The 16632-nt window shown below is 42.9% G+C and overlaps 2 protein-coding genes across 2 annotated transcripts; both read right to left on the minus strand.

The window, feature by feature from the left end:
* tm2d3 (TM2 domain containing 3) lies at positions 1–5517 on the minus strand. Its single transcript, XM_070958949.1, has 6 exons — positions 5379–5517; positions 4754–4855; positions 2646–2806; positions 2200–2374; positions 1493–1568; positions 1–1357 (listed from the first exon to the last, which is right to left on the minus strand). The coding sequence occupies exons 1-6, from the start codon at positions 5482–5484 to the stop codon at positions 1192–1194; spliced, it is 786 nt and encodes a 261-aa protein (XP_070815050.1). The 5' UTR covers positions 5485–5517; the 3' UTR covers positions 1–1191.
* An 862-nt stretch (positions 5518–6379) lies between these two features.
* Positions 6380–16244, minus strand: tars3 (threonyl-tRNA synthetase 3). The gene is made up of 19 exons (XM_070966338.1): positions 15876–16244; positions 15475–15564; positions 15183–15370; positions 14925–15048; positions 14530–14654; positions 14103–14220; positions 13730–13794; positions 13528–13606; positions 13227–13373; positions 11689–11787; positions 10119–10285; positions 9837–9999; positions 9560–9697; positions 8959–9036; positions 8763–8863; positions 8159–8263; positions 7734–7806; positions 7503–7617; positions 6380–6939 (listed from the first exon to the last, which is right to left on the minus strand). Exons 1-19 carry the CDS (start codon positions 16215–16217, stop codon positions 6791–6793), a joined length of 2466 nt encoding a protein of 821 aa, XP_070822439.1. The 5' UTR covers positions 16218–16244; the 3' UTR covers positions 6380–6790.
* Between the last annotated feature and the right edge of the window lie 388 nt (positions 16245–16632).

A 16632-nucleotide genomic window follows, 5' to 3' on the forward strand; every position in this document is an offset into this window, starting at 1 on the left:
CATATTTCACAATTTTATTTACATAACATAAAAAATATCATTTACAGTGTTTAAACAGATTAAAATGACCCCACACTGAAAACAGAAATCATATGTACACAAAGTGAGAGATGAGCCCATTTGTGTCACAGTCTCAAGCAAATATCTTACAGTGTTAGTACACGGAGGTTTGAATTCTTATAATGTGGAGACTCATGATGAGTTAAGGGAAGAATATCGGTTGAGTGTACAGGATATCTCCAATATCTCCAACACAGGAAACCGCAGACAACTGCAGTTTGCTAGTGCAACACATCAGAAGTGTTGCAATGTTTATCATGTACAGTACAAGCATACACTGTTGAGAGATTATCTGTGCATATCCCAAAACTTGGACTACATGCAGCAGTAAGTGATGACAGCAGAGACAGTTCTTGCCTGTGCACTTCTTTCTAGTTCTCTACCTAATCCGGCTGCTGTTTGAACATGAAGCAGCTCTTACGTGTCTGTTTATAAAACATATCAACCTTTCATTTTCCAACACTTGAGCTTTTGAAAAGCCATGCTATCACTTATGAAGCCCTCAAGGCAATGCTCTTACAGCTGTGGCCTGCACTGCTGATTCAATGCAGGGAAAGAAAATAAAGTAAAAACTGTTCATCCAGAAGAACACCTGGATTATTCCCTTCTGCACATTCATGCTTACTTTAAGGACAAAAATATTACCTCCGAGCTGGTCTATGGTGTCTGCTGTCACCATGGTAACCATTTGACCCCCCATTGACGCATTTACCTTGCAGCAAGGGAGGAGCAACACGCTCCTCCAAGGTGACAGGATATCTGTGACAGCAACGCTCCACAGGAAAGCAAACCTATCTATATATCAGCATGACAGAGCCTAACCACCGAGTCAAACCAACCGGACAGACATAATTACTGGCTCTTCATCCCCCTGCACAGTTCAATCTCAAGAGGAGACGGATGCAGAATGATTGGGATTGATCTGATGGTTGTGTGGGTCGAGTCATCATTGGTGTAATGTGGAAAATTCTTCCTGCCTGTTAGCAGATGGGATGAGGACGTGTTGCACAGCGAGCTGGAGCAGGCAAACGTGCTAAGAACACAGCATCTCAGATCTTCAATCTTTGAGAGTGAAGCGGTGTGAAGCGGAAGAGGGCACAAACCATCAAGCCGTGTCTCCAGAGTTTTGCTTCAGATGTAGAGCGAACCGTCAGCAGGTCCCACATAACCAACCCCAATCAGAAGAACATCTATCAAAGTCCAAATGCCCAGGCCTCCAAAGCTGAACAGTTTGCCCAGACCCTCTCTCCACTGGCCCAGATAAAACCGATCTGCCCCAAAACCACCGAGCGTAATGCTACAGAAAGACATGAGAGAAAACACACATGAAACACAAACCAGAGATGCTATTGCAACATACATCCTGGCTAAAACATGATTCTTGTAGATTGTTTCCAGCACCTAAGCCGGTCATAACTCGGGGCAGGTTTACCTCAGTGCTAATGCTGTTGACCATTTGTATCCACCGGTCCAGTTACAAAACAAACGCTTCTGAAAACGTCTTTTACCTACAGAAGAAAAGGACATTTAGTGCACAGGTGGCGGTCCACATGTTCAAAACATTCCCAAACAAAGGAACACGCTAAAATCACAAAATAACACAAGTAGAAAATATTTTACTCTATTATTATATTATACCATTGTTTTGAGTTTCTTCTTTGGGTTGTGTAACAATGTACCTGATGAGATCACAGGCTACAATACATAAATACTCCAACATAAGACTTTTCCTAAATGCTGCAAACTAAAAAATGTCCTTTTAAGACTATTCACTACACTGCTGAGAGCATCTTCTATCAAAACTTAATCTTCACAGAGTCCTGCCTTTTTTCTTTTTTTTTTTTTTAAATGGACACCACTATGTCTTGGAGACCAACTGCCAAATCGACAGTTACAAGGTTGAATGTGATCTGCCTGATTTACATCTGGTAGACCTTAAAGAGTGCAATTAGCAAACCTGCAGGACAGAAAGCTAATAGTTCTCCAAGTTCTGCAAGCAAGGAGTGAAAACCACATGGAGATTACTTGACAGTATTACTTGATACTCACAACTTTAATGTTTAACCTTAAAGTGATTAAACAACTATATATGTGTTCAAATACGTATCACAGAACATCTGGTTTGAGCCTTCATCATACCTAAACAATGCACATGGTCTAACACGTCACAGATAGCTGTGTAGCGCTTGCGTGGGCAAGACACTGTCATGCAGTTGGTAGAGTTTGAGCAGCGGTACTGGGACGGGTCGAGCTGCCAGCAGAACTGACAGGCGATGGAGAGAGAGAAGTTGGTTTGCTGCTGTCCTGACTCCCCCTGCAAACACAAAAAACACCAGGTCAAAGCACCGCAGCAGTTGTTTGAAATCTATAATAATATCAACACACAAAACTATTTGTACTGGGGACTTTTGTCGAGAAACTTATTTAGATGACTTCCAGTTTCTGCAAGCACAACATGACTTTATGTGTCATGTGTCATTTCCCCTTTTATCAATGAGCTAAGCAACCTACAAACATCTACACAGAAAGCTTCCACCTTTACCTTTATGCAGCATATATGTATCACAATATGAACTGCTACTCACTATGCAGTGAACTCCTTTTTTGGGTTTACAAGTGAAAGAAGCTGATTTCCTGTAGGTGCAGTTGTGTTGGTAATTGCACTGAATGCAATCAGCTGGCAGACGACTACACAAACCCCCACTGGGACACTTGGAAGTATAGCTCTCTTCATCTGCAGGAGAAACTGCAAAACAGCACACAGAAAGTTACAGTTCTTCCATTTGTAGCTAAAATAATGAACATGATGTAACAAAGCTTTGGTACAAATTAATCTTATGACTTTATGTCTGGGATCACTTATGAGTGTGGCAATGGGCTCGGGACTATACCCTTTGCCAAATTGAGAAAATAAGGCTGTGGGATTTAAATGCCCTGATTGTTTCATTAAGGTTGCCTGTGGGCCAGCAATACAACATTGTTGTTGCTCCACTGAATTAGCTCTATTATCAGCTCTTTAAATCCTCGACAACAGTACTGTCTTTGATATAATACAGGGTCAGAAAAAAAACATAGTTTTAATTTGAAATTTTCTAATATAAAACACAGAAAATGCATCTAAAATGCTAAGTGATCCTACCTGAACTAGCTGTTGTTTCTCCAGTCTTGTTTTTATGTTGTAATATAGACAAATTAACTTTAAGAACACTAACTAATGAATTAATAAACTAAATAACAGAGATGACATAACCAGAGTGCCAGTAGACATGCACTTTATAATCCGGGGCTGTAAATGCAGAATGACATGTAACAATAGGCCAGTCAGTATGGTCTGTGTATTTCTTAAGTTCTGGAAGAGGTAAATGATGTAGAATCAAATAATTATTTACACCTATTACAGTTTGTTTTGCATCCGTGCTGCTCCACAGATGTCATATGTATATCTGACTGAGCTACTCTTGGTTTCCACACAGCTGTCATATCATTTATAGTCCATAGCAACGTGGGTTGAAAACTGATCTTTTGCACTCAACTCAACATTAAGAAAACTGTGTCAATTTGCTTCTTTCAAGGCTTGTTCCTCAGTAGAAGCTAATGAGTTAAATGTGTTAACTGGAAATGAAATGTGTTGAACATGTTTCGGAGGTAAAATATCTCATCCTTTTATTAGATTCCCACCTACAATTTGAGAAGCATATCAAAATGGTCAGGGTTGCAAAAGCAAACCTGCATACGTTTACACTTATTATAGACTGCTTACCATTTCATGCTGCAAATAGTTTCATGCACTCTGATCTTTTCACATTGAAATCATGATGTAACCTCTTGGTCACAAGCAGCATCTACAACAGTGAAACCTCTTATAATGAGAAATGAAAATCGAGCAATTAAAGATTTTGCACAGGAAGCCGATAAGATCACACCATTGCCACGTTCCCAAAAATTAATTATGTTATGTTTGAACATTTCATTAAATTTTCTCATTCTAAACTCGTGTAGAAATAAGTTTATAATAAGGCTCCTCAGGTGCTTATTGACCTTGTGGACTCGTGAGGCACCCAGCAGGAACTGGACGGTGTTCTTATGTAAATCTTTGTTTGGACAGACAGCTTTTTCTGTTCGGGGGATCGACATGCAGAGTTCCTTACCTGCAGAGCTCAAACTGGATCCTGACTGGGATCCTTTTAAACTCAAACTGAAACAGTTTTTGAAGGGGGCTCAGTCTTATAGTCACAAATGATCTGATGCTTCATGGTTTGTCGTGCTTTACTGTACTACAGTTTGTTTTTTGTATTGTTCTGTCTGTACTGTTTCTTGCATATTTGTTGTCGAGATTTTTTTGTATTTTACAGGCCCATCTCGGACCGGGCATTGCAAATTAGCTTGGGTAATAAATGCTGTGGTATGTGGCACTGGGTCAGGCTACATACTTGGCCCTATACAAAGGAACATTAAACTGACAAATAAATAAATCCCTTTCTATACTGTAGGCCACCCCCATCATTATGAGTGTGTTTCTATGATTCCATGATGAAATCTGTGTGTCAAGAAGTTATTTAACTGAGACTTGGATTACCTATTACTCTCAGTAATGCTGTATTTCTTTGTAAATATATGCTACAAAAACTATTTGGGAGTGGATCACAGGTTACCTTCCGTGTTATCAAAACTGATTACTGACTGGTGTGTTTACCTGAGGCCGCAGCAGGGACCACTGGGCTGGTGATGACTGGTCCATGCTGAGCATCTCTGGTGTAGGGAGGCTCCTGGCCAACGTGGGGAGAGCTCAGGTACCCTGACAGGCAGAGAGACAATAAAGATACATCACTCATCTGCTACGATTATGAATTTAAAATCCCCTCAATGCATCTATGTTGATTATGCAAATAATATTATGTAATGGCCACCACATTCGCATGTTGCGAGACAGACAGGCAAACACGTAAATATAATATAGACGTCCAGAATATGTGTTAGTAACTCAAATAACAGGATTTTAAATATGATCTAAACTAGCTACTTCACCGAGACGCTAACTAGCTCACGTTAAAGACTCTTCCAGCAAATCAGCACGGACGTTTAGGTAAGTGTTAGCTCTCACAGGTTGTGAATTACAAACAAGATACAGGATTGTCTGTTGAGTTAAAACACAATTCAATCACCGCTATTCACTGATTTCGTTGCTAACTTGTTAGCTCGCTAGCTAACCAGCTAATGCACAGTGGGAGGAAGCTAACGTTAGCAGGATGACAACCGGTAAACTCGTCATATACGTGAGCCAAACTGGCGTAAATCTGTAACCGGCCCCATAAACATACCGTTAACACACTGTAAGACCAGGTCCATGAACAAAACCATGACAATTCCGTAGGTTTTGAAGCACCGTCCTCGGTCCGGTCTCCATTTCTGACAGCTAGTGGCCATTGTTGCTGCAGAGCTAACTGGAGCTGCATTCAGGTCTGTAAGAAAAAGCGACGTCAGCAAAGCTCTGCTAGTCTGGGGCAGGGGGAGGCTCGCGAGTATAGCACTACTTCCAAGGTGGCTTGATCATCTATTTAAAGCCGTGGAGATGCCGCGGAAAAAGTATTTAGCTCACACTAATTGTTCATAATTTGTTACATTCAAGCATTCAGATACGTCTTAGATTAGACCTAAGCAATTGACAAAATGACATGTTCGAGTATAGATTTTGCAGCAGAAATGTTACAACAAACATCAACCTCAAAATGTTGTGCATTATTGTGACGGTGCATGCCATTTTCTTCATTCAGAATTATAATCTGCGTGTCGTTCATCACATCTAAAGTTTTAGGTGGTGGCATCACCAATAAAGAAGTTGTTAGGATAGAGTACCTCAGCAAAAGCATTGTGTTTAAGTGGTGTGACTTGAGTGTGGGAAAATATGATACTGAATAGGATTTGTGTGTCATTTTTCCCATGCAGTGAATGCACCATAACAAGCAGGAGAACTTCCTGGACTCATATTGCCCCTCCCATCACGCCCCGTCCACAAAATCATGTGGTTCATATATCCTAAAACTGATGATTTTTTTTTTTTTTTTTCCTTTGACAATGTCACATTTAATGTGGTGTTTGTTGGCTGTGGATGTATTACTCAATACGTGAAGACAATTGCCTGTACTAACTAAGAATACTGTAAACCAACATGCTTCACTGGGAACAACTGGATAAAAGCATCAGCTCAGTTTCATATTACTGCTTTGCAGTGACAAAATCAATCTTGTATGACAAATGTAAGCAGTTGAGGTTAAGAACATTTATCTCTTGTGGTGTGAAAATAAAGGACCAATCGCTCACATTCAGGATATTCATTTTATTTCTGGGGTTCCCCATGGAGACAGACCTTTGAGAAAAATCAGTGCCAAGTTCCCATAATCTTCATGATGACAATGATCACATTGAATCCTTAAATGGTGAAGTAACTTCCCTTCAGATACACTTCAGTTACTTCAACATAAACACCAACACCACGTACAAAACTTGTCCTTCTCTACCATTCACACATGATTGTGTGAACACTTTAAAGCTGTTTTGCAGCCCCATTCATTGCATTTACTTACAGAACATCAGTTCCTCTGTCTGATTTCTGCTCTACGTACTACACTTTCACCATACCATCGTTACATGTGCCATCATTTGTGCCTTCACTGCTCATCTGACTGTAGTTGAGGTATTCATATGCAGGAGTCTGCACAGTTCTTTGTCCTGATCAGAACTCCTCTTCTGCGTTTCGACAGCGGGATTGTTTGAGCAGGGTCAGGCGAGCCAGAACCTCGGCCACTGACAGTTCTCCGTGGACTTTGTTGTCTCTCGTGCGCACGTTGACACCGTTCGTCATCTTCTCCTTCTCTCCAACCACTGCCAAGAAACGAGAAGACTCAACAGCTTGACATGGGCCAATTCACACCACACACACACACACACACACACACACACACACACACACACACACACACACACACACACACACACACACACACACACACACACACACACACACACACACACACACACAGCTACCCTAACACATTCCCTGCTTTGAGTCACTGAATTCAACAGCTGTGGGTGGATGGAGGTCTATTTGCTTTTTATTCATTCAATTAAGACACATTATTCTAATGGAAAGTCTACTGACAACCCCAGTTTTGTTTTGTTTTTTCATGTTTTGGCCATTTACTACAAATCACATATTCTTTATTTTTGTGTTTCTCATCATTCCTTTGTGTTCTAGATGTTTGAACACTTTTCAGGATTTTAAACCTCCACAGAGCTTCTAATGGTGCTGTCTTAAAAATAGGCGGTGAATGCTGTGGAGTAACCAGTTAAATATACTTTTGAAGTGATGGCAGAGCAGCAGAAATGGGGTGAAAAAACTCATGTCAGTGCTTCCAAATGTACATAGGGCTGTAAATTTTTCTCACCAAGAATGAAATTATATTGGGCCAACTGAGCATTACGGATTTTCTTGTTCAGCAGACAGCTCGAGTCTAGGTCAGCATCTGCCATGAAACCAGCTTCTGTGAACTGCTTACACACCTGGCAGGAGGAAATAAAACATGCAGGAATACACCATTCTTGAGCATTACATAAATCTGAGTGCCACTGATAAGCACTGATCATACTTAGATGTGGGCAAGAAGTGGAAGACTTACCCTCTTGGCGTAATCCTCACAGGAGGGGTTGACAGGCACTAACATCACCTGACGTGGAGAGAGCCACAGAGGCCTGGAGGAAGGATGAAACAATCTTCAGACATAGTGATGTAAAGATAATGACACAACTAACCTCCCTGAGAAAAACGAACTGCTGGCTGAAATCTGTAATTATGTCAGACAACAAAGAGGACATTGTGGTAACAACTGAGTGGGAAGTTTGGCATTCCAACATGATGGCATGTCGCTCATAACCACCCAAAAAATTGTGTTGTAAAACTACAATTCTATCTGCTGAAACATCACAGGGATGGGCCATATCAGCTCTTTGAGTGATGGTCAATTTTTTTCATTTTTTGAATTTAATACCTTTCTTCCCCGCAACTGAGACTCTGAAGAGCAAGAGCAACCAAAAGGCACCTCACCATTTCCCTGCATAGTTCTCCGTGAGAATGGCAATCATCCTCTCCACTGAGCCCAGGATTGCACGATGGATGATGACTGGTCGGGCTTTGTCATCCCCGTCCTTCCTGTAAGACATTGCATCAGAAAGAATACGAAGGGTTCCTGTGAAATGTGTCAGTATGAATGTCAGCTTTAAGCTCGGCTGTTCATACAGTGTTTGTTAATTGTCTTCAATTCAATTACAGTTGCATTTGTATGGCTGCATTTCATACAAATGAAGTTCAAAGAGCTTTAAATGGGGACAGTAGAACAATGTTTCATCTTTAACACCACAATCACTATGTACCTCAACCAATGATCTACACAGCCACCTCTTCCCTGTCCATATGTCCTACTGGGCTGATTGGAATAATGCAAATACTACTAACTGCCTCCAGTCTACTGCTTTGATTTATTGAGTTCTAATCTGCATATAACTCTTCATCCCTTCAAACACACAACTCTGTGCAACACAGCGCGCTGCAAGCTGAGATGCCTTATTCAGGAGAGGATTAAGATATAAGCCACGATGCAGTAAAGCACAAAGACTCAGCAGTGTGCCAATGTTTTGATTAGGTGACTCACCCCACAAAGGTCAGGTTGAAGCGAATAGGCAGCTGGAAGTCCAGCTGAATGGTTGCACACTGGTGGTAACGTCCAATCGCATCTTTGATCTTAATGTCAATCTGCAACAGCATAACAAAGAATTACTGTACTCTCTAAAACTCAGAGAATTAAATTGATTTTGTCTTTGGCAGGAAAAATTCAAAAATGATCTGACCTTGGGTCCATAAAAAGCACCGTCTCCAGGGTTTAGTTTCCATGGCTCCCCAAATTCATTCAGGCTGTTTTCCAGTTGCTGTCAGACATGAGACATAGGTTAAGAAATAATTTCAATCTAAACAATGGAGAGTGATTGCTGTGAAGCAGGCCAAGTTATACTGCGGTACACAATTCAGGACAGAACATGCAGTTCAGTCTGCACTTTGTGCTGCCTGCGACACTTCAACATTTGCATTTTAACTTACAACTGGGCAGAAATAACAGAAATCATGTCAAACAAACGACCAGCGTTTTTTATTGACAACACACCTCCTACAGAAATCCAGGGAACTTCACAATGACTCACAGATCTGATACTACTGTATGATCACACAGCAGGGAGCCAGCTCTTTCATCAACAGTGCCAAGTCAGTGTCAACATGAGCATTAAGCTGCTAAGCGCTAAGGTGCAGCAAAGCCCCTGCACTTAATACTGTGTGCCACCAAAGCAGTGTCTCATATTTAGAAAGGCGAAGTCAGATCTTCCGCTGAATATATGCTAGAATTTGGCTGGCAGCTGGAGTCAATTTTCCATAGCTACTCTGCATGATGTGGTTTACCTTCTCAGCCTGGTTCCACACAGCGATGTCACCAAGATATTTCTCTGGACGAGTGGAGAGGTGAAGCTGGAAGGAGAATCCAAACACATCGTAAACACAGCGGAGGAAGTCAAGACAGCCCTTCATCTCTGACTCGATCTGTCGGGGAAAAAAAGATGATTCAGAATTTAGGAAATGACTCATAATAAGTAGGTACTTGTTTTTCAAAACTGTTTTTCACATGTTCAAAGACCTGCAAATTGCATGTGTAACAGCTGCAAAGTACTGATGTGGTCACCTGATCCATCGTGCAGAAAATGTGAGCGTCGTCCTGCTGGAATCGCCGCACTCTAGTCAGCCCAGTTAGAGTTCCCGACAGCTCGTTTCTGTGGAGGACCCCGAAATCTGCCAGCCTCAGAGGAAGCTCCCTCCACGAGCGAGGCCTGTGGCTGAACATCAGACTGCAGGGCGACCAGAGAGCAGCAAATCAAATGACTGACACGTATACTGGATGTGCTGTTTGAGTTACAGCATTTGAGAAGCACTTCAAATGTTTACACTGTCAGCGCTCTAAATTTACCAGTGCCCGGGGCAGTTCATGGGCTTGAGTGCAAAGATGTCTTCTTCCACAGGGAAGGAGAACATGTTTTCGCTGTAGTGTTGCCAGTGGCCAGATGTCTCCCACAGTTTGCTGTTATAGATGTTGGGAGAGGCTACTTCCTGAAACCCTCTTCTCCAGTACTCATCCTAGAACAACAACAAAACCACAAAAACAAGCTAAGTCTGCCAGTTGGCCGGCACAGGTACTTTATTGAGCTGAGATGAATCATGACCTCTGGCATGAATCTGGAGCCACTGCAATGGAAATCATACTGCGTGGCCTTTATTTATCCGTTTGTTTTCCTTAAGCAAAACATGTAATGTCCAGCTGAGCTGTGAAGCAGCCAGCAGTAGAAGACTGGTGTTACTGGAGAGAGTTCAACTGTGAATATCTGGAACTGTGAATATGAAACAGGAAGGAGCTCAAAAGCAGTGTGTGCTCAGTCGGCTTCCCCTAAACAAACACAATTTATCTGAAGGTAAGGATAAAAAAAATAAAAAACCTGAACGCTACCTACAAAGTGACAACTGACTGCATCTGTTCCACTGCAGTCAAAAGGAGCCGGCGAGCCTCCAGCATCTTTCATTTTCCCTGTCGTTTTGACGCTCGTTTTTTTTTTTTTTTTTTTTTAACGCAGTGGTAACAGATTGAAGTGACGTGATAATGATCTTGCACCATTTCTATGCAATATCTGTGAGGTTGTCTTGGCTTGGTCTGGTGTGTTGGTGGGTGAGGTGAAAGTCTTCAAGATGTCATTGCGGCTCTTCAAATATGTCACAGAGGCAACTTCCTGTACAGTCAATGAACTTGGCGAAAGAGTTCAAGTCATTCTGAAATCTTAAGTTTGCTGAACTTTGGATGAGACTGCGCTCTTCTCTTAACTGAGACCTTCTGCTCAATGTGGAAATTTGGTGGCTTCCCAAACACGAGCAGTTTGCGTTTAAGCTAAAAACCAAAGGAACGTTTCAGATGCTCATTCCATGGAGCCAATCTGACAGAGACACGCTACCTTTGAGAAGACTGCTGTGATGTTCACAAGCTCATGTGAAAATCTTGACAGTTTTGCTTGACACTTCTGACTCTGTGATGTTCAGTTTGTCACATATTTGGTGTTTGACTGAAAGACCCTCTGAAAAGCTCAGGCCATAATTCAGAATTTAGGCAGCAGTCAGGACGGGCTCAAGCTTTTCTGAGGCTCTGAGCAGAACTTAGCTTTTCAGCTCGCTGCTAAACTGGCAGCTTATCTTTGAGCTTCTTGGTGACTGCATGCTTTGCAGGAGTTAACAGTGAGTGGTCTGCATGTCAATGAGCTGGCAATCACTACAAGTACGCTGGAAATATTAAGCATAGCCGGCGCCTCGATGGCCTCAGCGTGGGAGAGGTTAGAAATGCTTCTGCATTTCAGAACTTCCTGGAAAACCCAGAAGAACTATTTTGAAATGATAAAAATATAAGTACAAACCAAAGCTTACTATGGTGAATAGCACAAAACCTGGTTAATATGGAGTGAATAAAGAGACACTGATGGGCATTTGGCTGCCACTCATACCCTGATGAACTCTGTGAGTGTGTTGTAGATGTAGGCTCCGCGTGGCATGAAGAAACAACTGCCGGGACTCAAATCATGGAAGAAGAACAGCTCCTGATCCTGTGAAGCAGAGAGGAGACATTCTATGACTTCACATATCCTTATTATCTACAAGTACAACCAGCAGTAACCTCCTCCACACGCGGCAGGGAGTTATCACAGTCATCACAGAGCAGACCATCTGTCAGCGACTGACCGCCGAAAAAAGCTCAATGGACTCAGAAAAAGAGGAGACAGACAGGTTTGGTGTGTCCTGGTAGCTGGACAAACACTTTGCTTGCAAGACTGCAGAGACACACAGTATCTAAAAGCTGAAATACATTAATACAAGGGTGTCAGCAGGTCCTGCGACTTCTGTGATGACCTTGAATGAGAATTGACCCTGAAACAGGTGAGGCATCAAGCACTGCTCGCGTCAATTCACAACGAAAAAAACAGACATGTAAAGATCAAACTGTGATGTGTGCAACCGCGAGAAGCACAACTTAATCATAATGTATAAGATGCAACAGACCTTTAAACACCTTGGAAATATCAAGAGGACCCCAGCCAGGTCATCTATTTTCTAGATATTTAACTCCATCAGCTGGATTAAAAAGTGACATAACAGCCGCTATTAGAAATATATGAGCTCACATGTGCTCTATGTCAAAAGATGATCAATCTGATACCAAGTGACTGATGTTCACAGTGCATGAGTACAGAGGACTGTAACGCTGATTAAGCCTCCACTCTAACCTGAACAGGACCAGGCCAGTCTGAAGGGATGCGCAGGTTTCCATCAGTTGATGAAATTGGACGGCATCTAGATGTTTTCAGACTGTTGTGCCTTCATTATCACTGTGCAAATGGTAAGGGTCGGCTTCGATCATGCCACTGAGCACCATCTTTAAAACAACATGCCACTTTTGTCACCTCCCTCCAACTGGCATCAACAACAACATCTTGACTACGGCGCTTATATATGGAACTGTGCGGTAACTGTTGCTGACTGAGGTGCTGCCGCCTGTGTCTCCCATGCTGGGGAACCAGCTGGGGTGCTCAGATGACTCACACTTGTCCCAAATGTGCCATTTTGAAGACACACAGTGCCCTCAACTGGTACAAGGCAGCAATGGTGGATTTATGGCAGAACTACATGGTTTTCATGTCCATGTTGTTTTGCCACACTGGTTTGGACCCGAAGCATTTCTGATAATGCCAACTGGGCTACGCAAGGAAAATAATTTGTGCGTATACTGTTGCATGTGTCGTTAGAGCTCATGTTTGGCTGGAGACTGTGTTCTCGGTCCAGGCTCTTTTCAGGGTTCCACCACATCTATAAAACCACAAATCTAGATGCTCACAAGGAAAACTTTTACACAAACCTCAAAGAAGATGTGTCAGCCATCACATTAGACGATTATGAATCAAAATTCTCTTTGTACTGGGTTTCAGTCTCCAGTTCTAGGCCTCAGCCAGCTGGGTGGGCTTGGACAAGGCTGCCTGCAGTGACTCACTTTGCCAATCTTGCGATGGTCTCTGTTCTTGGCCTCCTCCTGAAAACGTTCCCACTCCTTCAGCATCTTTGAGTCTGGGAAGGAAATCCCATAGATCCTCTGTAAAGTCTCCATGTCGGAGCGGCCCTCCCAGTAGGTCGAAGAGTTCTGATGTTAGAGGTAGAACAGTGACATTTTCACATTGGTTAGGACAGGGTTACCTTTCTAGAAAACATTCACCAATAAGGTCAGGAGTGACATTATCTGAGAGCAGTGTAAATTGGACTGGGGCTTGTGGCCCCTGTTTGTATTTTCCACATACCTTGTAGATCTTCATGGCCTTGATCTTGCCTGTATGTCTGACATGAGGACCTCTGCACAAGTCAATCAAAGGCCCACATCTGACCAGGATTAATAAATTATACAACAGTCAGTCTTGAAAACGAACCAAAAAGAACTCACATATCCTCTTAAAATGGAGAAATCCAGTTAATATATCTTCTTCTTTCTTATAAGTAACATACCTGTAGACTGTAGTGGTGGGGGTGGTGACTTTCTCATTCAGAATGCGGCACTTGAATTTGTTGTACTGCATGATAAAAACGCCTTGGGTTAGTAAGAAACTATCCTGGACGGAGGGAATATTCTCCACATGCACAAAGTTTTTCATCTTGATTTGACCGTTTTCCATATTGCCAAGTTCCAAGCATACAAATAATAAAAATAGTTGGTGAAAACAGTTTGTGAAATGGGAGTGGTGCAGGACAACAGCCCCTCACATATCTCCAGTTTTGAACATTTCAAAAAACTGGACAACAACTATGTGACGATTCATTCTTCCACACAAGCTGAGGATCTGCAGACAATAGATGGGAGCGTTCGCTCACTCTGTCTCACCTTAAACATCTTCAACAGTGTCTCTTTGCTAATCTCAAGCCTCTCAAACGGCTGCTTTTCCTTCACCACAGCCTTACACAAAGTCTCCAGGTCGCCAAACTCAGAGCTGGACACTCCCCTGGAAACAGGAAACATGTTCAGTTCATGACATGCTCTCATGGTCAGTGCTGCTCTGACATGTACCATGACGTTTCTGTAATGACGTAATTGTGATTGACATGATGATCCTCTGTTTCCACTTGGTGTGTTTTAGAGAAAAACTCTTTTTGGCCCAAGAAAGCAAAATCATCAGTAATAAAATACATGATTAGGACTGGAATTCTCAACGTTTTTAGGCTAGAATGATGTCTGAAGAATGAGACGATGCTCCAGAAAGTTTACACAGATTAGGTCGGCGTGAATGCTGATAGTCAAAGTGCTTGCTCACTTCTGTCCATCCAGGAACATGTCGTAGTAGAAACCGTTCTCAATGGGGGGTCCATAACACAAACAACCTCCATAAAAACGCTCCATTGCCTCCCCAAGGATGTGAGCACTGGAGTGCCAATACACCTGTGATGCAAGATGAAGACAAGAAGCAAGAATTAGTTTAGCCACATTAAAGCAAGAATGTGGTTTAGCCGCTGTGGCTTGGACCTTTTTAATACATCAGATACAAAGTTAGGATTACACTGTGAGGAGAGGAAAAAAAATGTAACGTTCAATGAATGAATCACAGGAAACGCAGTATGACAGAATTCATCTCTGAGGTTTCCATCTGTAGCCACTCGCCATGTGTTCAAATATTTTCTATCATTTCATTTCAAAGTTCTTTGTACTCACAGCCTGAGCATCGTCATTGTCAAAGCGCAAGATCTCAAGAGAGCAGTCCTGCTCAAGAGGTCTGTCCAGGTCCCAAAGCTCGCCATTCACCCGAGAAATCACAGCATTGTCGGCCAGGCCCTGGCTGAAAGAGCGAGTGCTGAGCTGCCTCAGAAACGCTGAATACTGAATTCTATTTAATCGTATTGACAGCCATTCACTGATGATACAGCTGTCGGCTGAACATGAGTGGGTCTGACCAGTTGTTGATGTACTAACCTGATATCACAAGCCAGCTGGTATGGTGTGGTGAGCCAAGCCTTGCCCACCACCTTGCGTCCATCAGGCAGCTCCACAGTAATGCTCTTGCCGCCTGCGGCTCTCTTTGCCAGCAGGGCATCACTCTCCCTCTTCAGCTCCTCATAGAGGCTGAAGCGCTCTGTAATGTATGCAGGCCAGGGCTTCAGCTATAGCGGAATACACGAAAAACAATCAAAGTCCAGAAGACGACCAGAACCAAAACATTTTAGTGTTTGTGATCACTGAAATACTACAAGTGAGCAGTGGTCACCTCTTTTACACCTCCACCTCCGTGTCCCTTCTCTTGATTCTTCTCCTTCTTGTTGCTCCTCTCACCTGGTTTGGTTTCCAGGGCTGCCACCTGAAAACACACACACACACACACACACACACACACACACACACACACACACACACACACACACAGATGTGTGTGTGTATCTTTAATCTTACAACAGACGGATTTCCATCAGTCTATTATTGATGTCAATGAACAGTATCCAAAGTGTGCACACACTGTGACAGTGAGTGCTGCAGCTATTTCTGGAAGTGAGGTGGTGCAGTTTGTCATTTGGTCTCACTGGACAGAGGCCCGCTGCTCGTGATGGTGCAGCAGGACCACCACCACTCCTCACCCTCTCAATGAAGCCATTTCAACTGGGTGACACTTACTGGCCCAGTCTTTACCACGACCTCATTATCAGCCCGGCTGTTCGTCTGCTGCACTCTGCTGGTGTTTTTCTCCGGAGCGTTGCCGCGCTTCGCCGCTTGTTGCCTCTGTCCCTGAGCCTCCTCCAGCTCCTGCTCCGCCTGCAGACCCCGCCGGAGGTGCAGCAGCCGGTACCTGAGCTTCTCATTCTCGGTCCGCAGGCTCTCCAGCTCTGGGGAGACCCCCGCGGCATCGGCGGCGTTTAGACCTCGGCTTAATCCATCGCGGAGGGTAGAGATTTCCTTGGAGAGGAGGTGAATTTGCTGCTCTTGGTCGGCCAAACGTGCAGCCAGGCATTCCGCCATCTTTAAATGACCACCATAGCCACAATGACAGCTGACTTCCGGCGAGGGTTTTTGAAAATAAAACCACTATCCACAACAAAGCAACCAGAATAAGAATCCACAGTATCGAAATTCACGCAATATAAATGCGCAGATCAGTGAAAACATAATTGCATAGTGGAAACGACAAGAGAAATTTCTCAGGACGAGTGGAAAAATTAAGCTATTTTATTTAGTAAAAGTTATGAATTATTAGCTTATTAAATACCCGGACTATGAGGTACCAACATTTGTGGTTTGCACGTGGTTCTTAATTATTATATTTAAAATATTTTAGATACTAATTCTCCATTTAATTCTCCTGAATAGCGGTTGATACTTGGTGTGATTCAATGTGCACTGACGGAGGACCGACGCTAGGAGGCAGTGACATATT

The sequence above is a fragment of the Chaetodon trifascialis genome, chromosome 1, assembly GCF_039877785.1.
Source record: "Chaetodon trifascialis isolate fChaTrf1 chromosome 1, fChaTrf1.hap1, whole genome shotgun sequence".
NCBI classification, from domain to species: Eukaryota; Metazoa; Chordata; class Actinopteri; order Chaetodontiformes; family Chaetodontidae; genus Chaetodon; species Chaetodon trifascialis.